The 13983-nt window shown below is 43.0% G+C and overlaps 1 protein-coding gene across 3 annotated transcripts in view; it reads left to right on the top strand.

Annotated features, from left to right (window-relative positions):
• Positions 1-520: 520 nt before the first annotated feature.
• SLC36A4 (solute carrier family 36 member 4) overlaps positions 521-13983 on the top strand; it is a 112640-nt gene continuing 99177 nt past the window's right edge. Inside the window, exon 1 of one of the 3 annotated variants that reach the window (XM_074860293.1) lies at positions 521-563. In XM_074860293.1, coding sequence (XP_074716394.1) covers positions 536-563 — 28 coding nt within the window. In that variant the 5' untranslated portion in view covers positions 521-535. Of the gene's footprint in view, positions 564-4135; positions 4481-13983 lie in introns of those variants that run through there. The other 2 variants (XM_074860294.1, XM_074860295.1) reach the window with 2 other exon arrangements.

A 13983-nucleotide genomic window follows, 5' to 3' on the forward strand; every position in this document is an offset into this window, starting at 1 on the left:
GCCATTGGCCTTCTTGGCCACCCTCTTGCTGAGGGTTGAGGAGGGAAGGCCAGAGCTCCCGCATCCCATTGCAGGGAAGCTGTGCACAGCTGCAGCAGCACAACCGGGCTGAGGTGCCCCAGAGGCAGAGGGGAGCTCTGTGTAGAGAGAAGCCTGAGGGTGTGAGGGGCAACCTCCAGCAAGAGAGACCCATTGTGAGGCTGACCTGGGGAGCCCAGCACACACAAGGCCACGCCATGCTGGTGCACGTGAGGCTCAGGTATTGTAAAGGGCAGATGCTTAAGGAGGCCCCCGGCAGCAGGGCTGCTGCTGTGCCGAGGCACAAGGGAAAGCGCCCGGCGTAAACCTGGAGGCGTCAACGAGCTCGGCATGGCGCCGCCCCGCACAGCCCCCGCGGAGGACCAACACCCACCCTGCCCAGGCGGGTCTTGTCTCTCCGGCTGGTCTCTATGGTTCGCTTCCGCGGGGCGCATGCGCAGCGCCGTGCCGGCCGGCTCCACATCGGCGGAAGGGCGAGCGGAGAGCCGGCGGGGCGATGGACGGCCCCGGCAGGGAGGAGCTGGGTGAGGCGTGCGGCGCGGCCTGGCGGCGGGAGCGGCCGGGGGGCGGCAGGATGGCGGCTCGCCGCGGCGCGGAGAGGAGAGGACGTGAGCGGGAGGAGCGGCCGGCCAGCTTCCCCCCCTCTCCCCTCGAGGCGGAATGGTCCGGCCCACGGGGGATGCGCTGCAGCGCTCAGCGCATCGAGGCGGGCGGGATGAACCATCCCACCTCGGGGAGGGCTGGGCCCTGGCCTGCCGCGCAGCGGCCCGGGCCTCCGCGGCGCACAGCACCGGGACGGGGAGGCGGGTGGCGAGGGATGAGCGGCCCGGAGCCGGCCCGGCGGCATCTGGGGCTGGCGGGGCCGCGGGGAGCGGAGCGCGGCGCAGGGACCGCGGGGCCTCTCCACCCGCCGCCGCCCCCTTAGGGAGGGGGACCCGGTCGGGGGCTCCGCGCAGCCGGGCCGGCGGGCCGAGGGCAGGCGGCGGCCCCGCTTGGCCCAGGGCGGCAGGGGCGGTTCCCTGACGGCGTCAGTCGCACCTGGCTGGCTCTTGGTTTATTGGGAAGTCACCGTCTTGCGTAGGAGTTTAGGAAATGCTTTATCTTTGCATCGTTAAATGATGCTTTTATCTACGATGAAGGGTTGTGGGTGGTTTGGGTGTTTTTTTGGAGGGTGTCTGTGTGTTGATATATTAGCTGTATTTATTGCAGATTACTCTCTGGACCTTCAAAACTAAGTGTGGGAGAGCACATATGTGTTCACTTCTTAATTTGTCTATCCATAGATGGACGAGAGAGAACTCGTAGCAGTTCAGTACAAAGTACAGCTGATTCTGGGCTCGACTGGGCAGACTGAAAGTCTGATCTCAAAGCTGTGTTCTGCTGTAATCTCAAGGATTGGTCCTGTCCAGTGGTAATGATGGGAAGCAGGAGATGTTCTTCAGAGTTTGTTGTCCCAGAGGCTGATCTATCTTGCAGTGAGAGATTGCGACCTCTGGAGCAAAGGTGGCAGAAAGAAATTGTAGCTTTTTTATTTTTTTTTGCAAAGGTCACAGATTTGACAGTTTCTCTGTTAGAAACCTTAGAACCAGAATTTTTTATGGGATTGTTTAAAAATGCAGATCAACATCTGATAAGCTTTCAGAAATTTTTTATGTGGTTTAGTCCTATGGAATACTTAACAAAATATAAATCTTGCCAATGTGTCATCACTTGAAAGTGCATTAATCGTCTAGAAATGTGTAGCTTGGTCTGGACAGGACAGTAGATTATTCAAGACTAACATCTTTCAAATAAATGATTCATTATGGGTTGGGGTAAAAGTGCTCCTCTGAAAGTGTGTAATAAACTATGGAGATCTGTGGACACTTTGGTTTAATAACTCAGGTGTCTCGTTTTATTGGCCGCCTGGATTTGACAGTTACGATGCAAAAGCAAACAGTTCTTCCTGCTTACTGAGTGGCATTATTGACTTTCAGCATTTGTTCAGACATAACCATTCTCAAGATCAATAAATTCTACCATAAAGCAGAATAAATCTACTTTATTAAGTCACAGTCTGTAATGAAGAGAAATAAATGACACAAAGATATATTTTCCAAACAAAAATAAATAGTGATTCAAATAACTGCACCAAACATAGCTTTAAAAGTTCTTGAAAAACACACCAAAAGCTAATGCTAAATTTTACTATTCTGGAAAATGTAATTGGTATTTATTAGACATTTTTAAACCAAGTGAGTTTTCCTTCTTAATTTTCATTCTGGGAAGTACATTTTTGTTTGAGGGTTTTTTTCTTTATTTGTTCTTACGTCTCTTGTATTCAGCAGGAGTTGTGGTAGTGAAAAATAAGAAGGGAGCTGCCTTGTCTACTGTTGAATGGCATTATCTGTTAGCTCCCCTTTGAAGTAGAAAAAGCTACAGAAGTTCTTCAGTCTTGACAAGCATGCCCCTAGCACTACCATTCATAGTCACTTTATGTTGATCTGTAATTTCTTCGGTGGTTGTGGAAGCACATGGCTGAGTAATGTGGCATATCTTGCCAGATTCATGTGTGTTTGGTGGACAATGCTGTACTTCACAGTTTGATGCCTTCTGGAGAAATGCTGCGAAGGTTATTTATAGGCTGAAGTTTGGGGAGTGGAGAAACAGGTATTTCTGCGGTTGAGGGAGTAACTGAGGGTTAGACAGCGAGCCGCTTACTGAGCCATTTCCAGATTCTGAAAATAATTAGTGACAATGTTTTTTTTGGAACTAATTTTTTATTGAGAGCCCTGGTTCAGAATGCTGAATTGAAAAGCTCTGCTATTCAGAGACTTGATCACTAATCTTGTCCCATAAGAGCAGCCACAGGCTTGGTTAGGTGACCGAAGCTCTGGGCATGCCCTCCAGATCATGAATATGGCATTCTGTAGCCTGTGAGAAAATATTAGCATAAAACCACATTTTAGGCTAGTGTCAAGATTATGTGGTTCTGATTTTCTCTTTTATGCAGCAGTCAAAAAAGCTGCTTATTAAATGGAATCTTTATCCCTATTACAGAGGCTCTGGGTCACTCTCTGTTTAATAAACACATTTCACAGGACTGTGAATCTTGTGCTGTTTCTGGCCTTTTTGGCATGTTCTTGTGTAGAAGCTGATTGAGCAGTGAAGTATCTACAAGACCCCTTTTGCATACTGTTTTTTGCCAGGCATTTAATATACATGTGAAGTGGTATTTCAACAAGACCTGTATGTTTCTTCTCCCATAAATGAATTAAAGCAGCTGACATAAACAATGATAAACTATATCCTGTCCCCCAAATCTTTTTATGCTTATATGTCAAATCCAGTTCTTTCTATTCAATGACACTGACTTCAAAACCCTTGAGGCAAAAAAAGCCGGATTATATTGCTAAATTGGATTTGGAAAAGGGGTTTTAGAGGGGAGTTTGTCTGGAGGGTGATCTTCTCCCAAGGAACAATAGAAGATTGTATTTGGCTTTGTTTTTAATATCTCCTTAGCCTGTAACTTGCTGTGCAGCCCTGGCAAACTGCTTCACCCTTTTGTCACTGTTTCTCTCATAAAATGAAGGAGATTAGTTTTATCCCTTGTGGTGCAGTTAATTTTGGAAGTGTTAATTGCTTGAGCAGTAGAGAAAAATTAACTAAAGTTCTCGGTGAAAGTTCATTTCTTTGCAGATCTTTTGAACCAAAGGGTTACTTGAGTGTGCTATAAAAGCTTTAGAATTAAGTACATTTAATAACATTTCGAAGGTTTCTTTGGCAGTATGTCCATAAACATTGGCAAGATCCTGGCAAATTCTAGGATACAGAAAAATACGCTTGAAGATGCAAAACTGGAAATACTGTTTGTAACAATTTAAACCCTACATATTTAATCTCACTATGTGACTAGTGGTTGGCTAGTGATTGAAATTCGTCAGAGGTCTTTGAGGATACAGTGTTGACACTTAGATGTGTAGCTGTAATGAATCAGTGATTTATCTCTCCAGTAGGTGAAGGAATCAGTTTAACGCTGTAGTGGTAATTCTGAGAGAAATTGAAATGCACTTTGTGTTGCTTTGCTTGATAGTAGCAGTACTTGCAGAACTTTTTGGCATCCTGCTTACATGGGTGTTCACAGAAGAAAACAAACAATGACAACCATTTAAATAACTGTTAAAGACGATCTGAACACAGCATTTGATCTGAAAAGATTTTTGTGGTGGCAGGAGGAGAAAGAAATTCGTATTAGCTGAAGGAAAGACAGGGCTGAAAATTAGCTGGTGCTTTGGCTAAGTAAAAACAAAAGGGTGTGTAGAAGTGAATTTCCTCATTTTTTAGTTGTGCTGAATAAAGATGATGCAAAATTTTCAGTGAGTCCTGTGACTGAACACTGGATCATTAATAGCGTATGGTGCTTGGACACAGTCTGGACAGTTTGGTGGAGCATGGAAATAAGGTAGGTTGAGGTGTGCTCTGCACCATGTGCTTTGTGAGACTGCAGGCAGCCAACTTCACCTCTGATTCACGTATGGCATGCATATGCTGTTCTTGTAGCTGCAGTTTGAGATGGTGTTTAAACTGTGCACACTGGATCTTTCTAGGAAGGAAGCAAAGTATTTCAGGGGAACCTGTAGTAAGTGTAGTTATCTCTATATGAATTGGTGCTGGTTGCTGTTACCTGTGTTTTAAAACTCTTCTAGTGGAATTTGTTCTAAAACAAGCTATTATGTTAGAAGAGGATCAGTGAACTGCCAGCCTGCGTGTACAGATAGGAAATGGATATTCTAAGGTCTACTTTAAGCTATTTCTGAGAACATGGGTAAATAGTTGACCTAATGTATTCCATTTCCCTCTGTATCTGTTGCCCAGGACTGTTATGCTAAAGGATGGTTGAAGAGATTTCAAGGTACTGCTACCATGGTTATGTACTGGTCCCACAAGACAAAAAAATGTTCATAAATGGATGTAGATTTTAAAGGGTTATTGTTTCATGGAGTTTTACAGGCACAGTGTTCTTCTGGGTGCTTGATCTAAAATCAGATTGTTTCACTCTGGATTTAATTTCCTCAGAAGTCATCTTGGATTTCTACTGTTTTTTTTTTTCTGCTGACCTACAACTATATTTTAGAGGCAAGAGATTTAGTTTGTAGCAATACACAAAATTTCTCAAGACTTACTATGACCTATACACATAAAGGACATATAACTTTAATTTTTGTTGTATGGAGTAGTATATTTAACAATAGTCATATTTTTCTTTATAGTTGTCTTTATTAAGTTCAAATTTGTTGCTTTAAACCTTGTTTTTAAAAAAGTAATTTTTGTTTCCAGGCATATGCTCAGACAAATAAATGCCTGCATAATAACTGGGTTAAAATAAATGTGCCTCATCCGGCAGAAAAGGTCGGTCATAGGAGATACTTAGTTAAACCTCCTACTGTGCTCTAGTTGTGTGCAGTTTTGCTGCTGTTGTGACCAGCTACCACCTCAGAGAAAAGCTGATGGTAATGGTCTTGGAGCTTTGGAAGGCCTGTTTGTGTTTTTGAGATGCATTAGATGAACTCTTTTTCTTTTTTCTTTTAAGGATTATCAGTTTGATCAGCATTTTAGAAGTTTTAGAAGTACAGCAGTGGTAAAATAATAGCAATAAAATCAGTTGCATAATGCAAATACTGTGCAATGGAGTTAGCAAAGATTGCATCTGTGAAAAGAAACATATACAGATGTTTGTTTTAATTGAATGCAGCTTTAAAAAGTTTTTTAGTGGGACATTTTGGGAAAATCACCTTCTTTCTCTGTGGACAAATAGACCCATTTTCAATGTTTAAGTAAGATGAAATCTTCCCTTCTCTCTGGAACAGCCAGTGGTATGTTCTTTGCCTAAGAAAATTCCCTGTAAAAACCTTGTTTTGACATTTACTGGCTTGATTGTTGTCTGACTTCTTCTGCCTGGCTGTGTTTGAAAGAAGCATGTTTAAAGAAATGCCTAAGATCCTGCCATCCTATTAACTTTTATTGACATTCAGGTCTTCATTCATTTCAACCTGTAGACCAGTAATGATGGACAGGTTAGCAGGATGTGTACTGAATGCAGAATGTAGGTAACTGTAATATGTGGTAGAAAGCGGTATGTGTGCAGAAAACTTTCAGTTCCTGCACGTAGTGACTACAGAATAGCAGCTGCTCCTTTCATATAGAAGGTTCCATGCTGTTAAGACTCAAGTTTTGTATGAAATGCGTTGCCTTGTACATCAAGCCACTTCATAAATAGAACTTCAATGTGGTTTTCAAAGTAAGTATTTTTTTTATGATGCATTGTTTTTCTGTCATCATCAGTGATAGCTTACGCTTTCAGCTGTGAAGGCAATTGAATATGAAATTGGGATGTTCTGTTGCATAAGTGACACTAATAAAATAACAGAATGGTGTGGGAAAACAGTAAAAAATATCTAGCTTATACCTCCCCAGGACTTGGAAATAAATATTCAAGCCACCATGATAAATGTATTTAGACACCATTTTTTCCTTGAAAGGATGGTCAGGTACTTCACCCAAGTGGTGTAAGTTAAAGAGTGGGGGCTATATTAAATTCACTGTTGCTTGCCTTTTGGGTTGAGATAATTGCACAGTGTGGAAAACCTTGAAGTGAAGAAGGAGCACAACTGTGCTTGAAGTGGTCAAAAGTTGGAATAAGAAAATACGCCAGAGCACATGCTTACAGTTGTTTTTCTCAATTGTGAGGCTGCGTGCTGTGCTGTAGTTCAGAGAACTCCTTTGTGATTTTTGGCAGTTTTATGGTCTTCCTGAATCTTGTCAATGCATCTTGAGATGGCAGACTGTCTGGAGAAAGTTTCAAGTACAGAACAGCATATACCAAAAGGCATAAGGAGAAGTTACAAAGAAGATTTTATACATGTTTGTAATGTATGCAGAAAAAATGAATAGTTACGAGGCTGAGAACAACTGTAATGCCATGCAGGCAAATACACAAACATGAAAACAAATCAAACCCAAAGTATTTATGTTATTTTGATATGGAGATAACTTAGTGGATCCAGCAGAGAATGAAGAGCTGAAAAAGAAGAACATGTAAAAGTTGTGAGTGCTTGAAGATCATTTATATGGGAAATGATTTATGTGAAAGCTCAATAAATAGCATGATGACAAAATATTCCATTGCAAAAGTTCAAGGCCAGTAAAGGTTAGCGATGCATGCATGGCAAAAGTTTTTGCTTATGGAGGGGAACTTTTACTCACTGTGTTCTGTCAGTATATGATTGGAAATTCAAAATCTTTCCTCATGCAATTTTTAAAAAAGGACTATTATGATACTGCCGTTAGCCTAGGAAATGGTATAAAATTGCCGCCATATGTGATCATCTTCTCAGCATTAATGAGACCCTGCCTGGAGTACTGCATCCAGCTCTGGGGCCCCCAGCACAAGAAGGACATAGACCCATTAGAGCAGGGCCACAAGAGGGCCCTGAAAATGGTCAGAGGGCTGGAACACCTCTCCTGTGAAGGCTGAGAGAGTTGGGGTTGTTCAGCCTGGAGAAGAGAAGGCTCCGGGAAGATCTTACTGTGGCCTTTCAGCACTTCACGGGGCCTTATAAGAAAGATGGAGGGAGACTTTTTACCAGGGCTGGTAGTGACAGAAGAAGGGGCAAGGGTTTTAAACTGAACGTAAAGGAAGAAATAAGGAGGACATTTTTTAGGCTGAGAGTGGTGAGGCGCTGACACAGGTTGCCCAGAAAAGTTGTGGATGCCCCATTGTTGGAAGTGGTCAAGGTCATGTTGGACAGGGCCTTGAGCAACCTGATCTAGTGGAAGGTGTCCCTGGCTAAGGCAGGGGAGTGGAACAAGATGGTGTTTAAAGGTCATAAGTCTTTAAAGGTTTGTATTGATTATAGTATGGACTAAAAAACTTTGCATGTAATCTCTTTTGGTGGGGAAGCTGGTTATCTTTCTTTTGGATCAGTGCAGTGGGTCACATGATTGATTGTAATCTCCAAGAGTAAATTGTATGTTGAAAATTTGATGTGAAAAATACATCTTAAAAACTGCATTATGCTCATGTAGACATCTTAAAACTCAAGTTTACTCTTATCACTAGCAGGCAGAGTGGTAGTATGCTCCCCAAGTGTCCTGCTATTTCTCCAGGAGGTGTCCCTGAAAATCACAGTGGATACTGATATTTCAGATAGCAAAGGATTTTTTCCCAACAAGAATTAATGTATGGGAAGTGGTGATGCATGTCGGGACTTAAGAATTTAAATATACAAGATGGTATGTATGGCATGAAGGATGGAGATGCAGGAACAGGCTTATCAACTGGGGGAGAGGCTGGCTTTTTGGAGTCGATTGCTGGTGTAAATCGTGTGAGCTTTCTTCCTGTCTCTTTGAGAATGCTTATGTTTTCATTACTGCCATTTCACTCCTGAACAAAGGTCAGGATGTAGGTCAAATGAGGAAAAGATGAAGAAAAGGTGTAATTACTGAGTGTCAGGCATTCAGTCTCATAGGTGAAGAGGCTGGCTTCTCTTTGGATGATGATTCAGTGTGGAAAGAGCATCTCCTCCATTTCGTGGGTTATCTGTCATCCTGTTCTTGATCTTCCATGATAAATAAAGCCAATTTTAATAAATCGGGACAGCATGTATTGTCTGACCTGCATACATCTTCCTTCTATTCCATTAATTCTTACATCCAAAAATGCTTTGGTTTTTGTCATAATCAGTCAATTGCTGTGTGGGACAAATAAGCTTATGGCTTAAGATCAGAGGTAAGGACAACCAGGAATAAAAATGTGTCTGCTGCAGTCCACAAAGTAAGGAAGAAGAGATGAATGAGGCCTTCTTTAAACAACCAGAAGAAGCCTTCTGTTCACAGGTCGTGGTTCTCATGGGGAACTTTTACCACCTAATACCTCCTAGGGAGGCAATGTGGCAGGGTCCAAGGCATTGAGGATTTTTCTGGGGGGCTTGTAGGATGGTTTCTTTCATGAAAGTGCTTAAGGATATGGTGTAGTTGAGAATGGTCAGTGTTAGGTTAATGGTTGGACTAGGTGATCTTCAAGGTCTTTTCCAACCTAGACGATTCCGTGATTAATGAGCCAACTAGGGGAAAAGCGTTGCTGGTTCTGCTACTCACAAATATGAAAGAAGATGGATGGCAGCCTTGGCTGCCATGACACTGTATGATGAAATTGAAGATCCTGAAAGCAAGGAAGGTGTTGCATTTAAGGTAATGAATTAATTTGGTAAGAGATGAATCCCCTTGCGTTCTAGCCAGTCCTCAGAGATTGGAGGAGCTAGGGGCGGCTGGACTTATCTCTTAATAGGTATGACAATTATGGCCATAACTATAGGCCTGACACCAAATGCACAAACAGCCCGTATGCTGTAGGTCCGGTTGCATTCAAGAGGAGCAGGCAGGTTCGTGAATATTACAGTTTATTCTTATGCAACATCTACAGATTCTTTGAGATTGCCTACGATAAATGCACAAACTGCAGGTTGGCTGTATAGCACTACACATAAAAAACTGATTGCAATCACGCACACTTAATTCTCAAGTAATCACTTGGCGTAACCGAGGGCCCAAATCTTACCAAAAGGCATCGCTTCTGGGGGGGAGGGGTGAGGAGCACAAACCCACTGATCTGTCCCTCCAATTTGGTATTGGATTATCGTCCCTTCAAGTTAGATACAAACTCGGGGTAGTATTTAAGTGTGTATGTGTGAGTGGGTGGAACTGTGGTCAGGCCATTGTTTCTTGAGTAATGACACAGCACATTCCTTGGTGCAAGGGTCCCATTGGACTGGAGGGTGGCAAATGTGACACCCATCTACAAGAAACGCAGGAAGGAGGATCCAGGAAACTATAGACCTGTCAGTCTGATCTCGGTGCCAGGGAAGGTCATGGAGCAGGTCATCTCGGGTGCCATTAAAAGTCATATAACGGACAACCAGGGCATCAGGCCTAGTCAGCATGGGTTTATGAAAGGCAGGTCCTGCCTGACAAACCTGATCTCCTTCTACAACAGGGTGACCTGCTTACTGGATAAGGGAAGGGCAGTGGATGTTGTCTACCTTGACTTTAGTAAGGCCTTTGACACAGTTTCCCACAGCATTCTCCTGGCAAAACTGACTGCTCGTGGCTTGGATGGGCACACGCTTCGCTGGGTAAAAAACTGGCTGGATGGCCAGGCCCAAAGAGTTGTGGTGAACGGAGTTAAATCAGTTAGCGGCCGGTCATGAGTGGTGTCCCCCAGGGCTCAGTTTTGGGGCCACTCCTATTTAACATCTTTATTGATGATCTAGATGAGGGGATCGAGTGCACCCTCAGTAAGTTTGCAGATGACATGAAGTTGGGTGGGAGTGTTGATCTGCTCGAGGGTAGGGAGGCTCTGCAGAGAGATCTGGACAGGCTGGAGCGATGGGCTAAGGCCAACTGTAGGAGTTTCAATAAGGCCAAATGCCGGGTGCTGCACTTGGGCCACAACAACCCCCAGCAGAGCTACAGGCTTGGGGAGGAGTGGCTGGAGAGCTGCCAGTCAGAGAGGGACCTGGGGGTGTTGATTGACAGGCGGATGAACATGAGCCAGCAGTGTGCCCAGGTGTCCAAGAAGGCCAATGGCATCCTGGCTTGCATCAGAAATAGCGTGGCCAGCAGGGACAGGGAAGGGATCTTGCCCCTGTACTCGGCACTGGTGAGGCTGCACCTCGATTACTGTGTTCAGTTTTGGGTCCCTCACTACAAAAAGGACACTGAATCACTTGAGCGTGTTCAAAGAAGGGGAACGAAGCTGGTGAAGGGTCTGGAGCACATGTCGTAGGAGGAGCGGCTGAGGGAACTGGGGGTGTTTAGTCTGGAGAAGAGGAGGCTGAGGGGAGACCTCATCGCCCTCTACAGCTACCTGAAAGGAGGTTGCAGAGAACTGGGGATGAGCCTCTTTAACCAAGCAATAAGACAAGAGGTAATGGCCTCAAGTTGTGCCAGGGAAGGTTTAGACTGGATATTAGGAAGCATTTCTTTACAGAACGGGTTGTTAGGCATTGGAATGGGCTGCCCAGGGAGGTGGTGGAGTCCCCATCCCTGGAGGTGTTTAAAAGTAAGGTTGACTTAGCGCTGAGGGATATGGTATAGTTGGGAACTGTCAGTGTTAGGTCAATGGTTGGACTAGATGATCTTCAAGGTCTTTTCCAACCTAGACGATTCTGTGATATTCTGTGAAGGTGTGCGCTTTTTTTGTGGGAAAAGAGGAAGAATGAGAGATAAGGTCCGCAGAGTACTGCAAAACAGTCCTTGAGAGAAGGGGAAGTCATGTCAAATGTTCATTGAGAAAATTGGAAGAACGGCACCACGAGGCCTCCACTTCGCTTCACATTCCTCCTTGGTGCCACGGCAACACAAATCACTGAATGTCCATCCTGTCCTGTGTTTGTTCTGGGCACCATGTGTTAAGGAAATGCATGTTTTGCAGATTTTCACTGTTTTGCTTTTCCCACACTTCCAACAGAAGGCAAGTTCCAGATTAAAGTACACTCCGTGAGGGTGATCATATGCATGTTCAGGGCATCTTGGTCAAGAGTGTAGTAAGAATATAGTAAACATTTTTGTTCTATTTATTTTGTAATGGTAGATTGGAAAATAAGAACTGAATTCTGTATCTTTCTAGTGTACACACGGAAGAAACCTTTTTATGATGTAACCTAGAATTTACATAGATGCTATGCACTAGTTTCTAAATAGCTGCTATTTTATTTTTCTGCCAGAGTAGAACCCAGAAAAATTCAGTGCATTTTGCCAGTCTGATTGTGCTGTTCTTTGATGACAAAGAAGTTAGGTAACTTCTTTGACAGTGTCTGATGGAATACTGATAACTAGGAAAAATTGACTTGTACTTGAACTTCTTTGAAAGTTCTCTAAATATCTTTAAAATTTCTTGCTGTTAAAGATTTTGATACTGGAAGCTTGTTCTGGAATGTTTTAATTTTTTGTTTGTTTGTTTTAAGATGATTCTAGTGTGAATTAAATCTGCCAGTTATAGCAAATATGTGTATTTTGCTTTGGGCTTATTTGGTACAATGTTTCATAGGTGTTTGTACTGATGTAGTCAGGACTGGTATTTACATAAATGACAGCAAAAAGCCATTAAAAACATTCAAAAGCAATCTTGTTTAAGGACACCCTACTCTGAAGCAGTCCTTCAGTAAGCTACAAACTACTTCACAGGAAAAGTTAAAAATGACAAATGGTTTAAAAAAACCCCCAAACGTTAAAAAATTACCCAGTAAGTGAACTGAGGATGATTAATTAGATTGGTAGACTCTTCAGGGCAGAGGCTGTTTTCTTACTGTGCATTTCTCCAGAGCATGAGTTACTTAGCACTTCTAGACACGACAGTAAGTTAAGTAACTATCAGAGTTGAGATAGTGATAGTAATAACCTTTAGATGACTAGATGGCTTTAGGCATGGGCAGATGAATTTTTGAGGGGAAAAATAGCTTGTCTTAGAAAAATTCTTATTACTTAAAAAAATGAGGGGAATGCTTGAGTATGTTTAAATCCATTCTTAAAGGACTTCCTTTGTGATCAGAAGAAGGGTCAGGAAGTTGGGAGAAAAGTAAAATAGGATGTCTATAAAATTCAGAGTCCTCTGAGTGTGATCTGATTGTGTGGTAAACAGTGCGAATGTATGTATATATCAAACATTTCAGTAGGAGGCTGGAATGGAAGAAAACAGCTTTTCTCCCTTGACTGAGCAGTTGCTGATACCAGTGCTGTTGCTCCTAAGAGTCATCCTGGTCCCCTCATACTGCAAACAGGAACCTTACTTGCTGCATTTTGTCATTATTCTTTAGCATTACAAACAGCACCCTACAAAATGTGATGGAGTCAAAACTGGAAAAATAATTTAATGATGATTTCTTTTATATGTTTTTGAATCTCACATGATCACAGACTTTCCACACTTGTAGTTTGGCCTGTTCTAGTGAAAACACTTCAGATTGTTAGTTCAGACTTGGTATTTTAAAAAATGAAAGTGAGCCTAATCACTTGCCTACTGGGTGAAACTTCCAGTGTTGGCACTTTGCTTCCTCTGACTTCTGAGGGGACAGACTTTTACTTCAGAACTAGACTAGGTCAGGCCTTGGTGAGTGTCTTGGTGAGTGAGCCCAGCAGTGACTCAGAGCTGAGAGAGGTTGTGGCATCCTCAAGAACTAGTCAACACAATGCTGTGGGAGTAGAGGGAAGGAACTTCCTTTGCTGACCCTTCTTTTGATCAATTAATAGATTATTTGCCGTGTAGTGAAAGATGATTAAGTCTGTCTTGACTTGTGTAATTAGAGTATCACTGAGTATAAATTTGCTTTACAGTGGACTTTCTGGTTGAGTCTCTGACCTCTGATTTTGTTCTCCACTGGTCATTTTTGCTTCTGTAAAGTCCTTTCATTACGGGCTTTCAACTTTACTGACATCAAATTGGGATGACCCTTTGCTGTTTTCAGGACAGTTTGAGCTAATGCTTTTAATTTTAACTACCTCAATAAGCTGCCTTCTGCTTTACAGGATATATTACACGTGTTCTACAGTTTTTCTTTGTAAGTTCCTCTGGCTTAGGATTTGTTTCAGTGCCCTGCTGATAGGTTAGATGTTTTTAAGGTTTCACAAAAACCTTAATGATTTGTTGAATGGCTGTGGTGGGTTGACCCTGGCTGGACACCAGGTGCCCACCAAGCCCCTCCATCACTCCCTTCCTTAACTGGGCAGAGGAGAAAAATATAATGAAAGGCTTGTGGGTTGAGATAAGGACAGTCACCAATTACCATCATGGGCAAAACAGACTTGATTTTGGGAAATTAATTTATTACCAATCAAATCAGAGAAGGGTAATGAGAAATAAAATCAAATCTTAAAATCACGTTCCCCCCCCACCCCTCCCTTCTTCCTGGG

This window comes from Strix uralensis, chromosome 2 (genome assembly GCF_047716275.1).
Source record: "Strix uralensis isolate ZFMK-TIS-50842 chromosome 2, bStrUra1, whole genome shotgun sequence".
NCBI lineage: Eukaryota > Metazoa > Chordata > Aves > Strigiformes > Strigidae > Strix > Strix uralensis.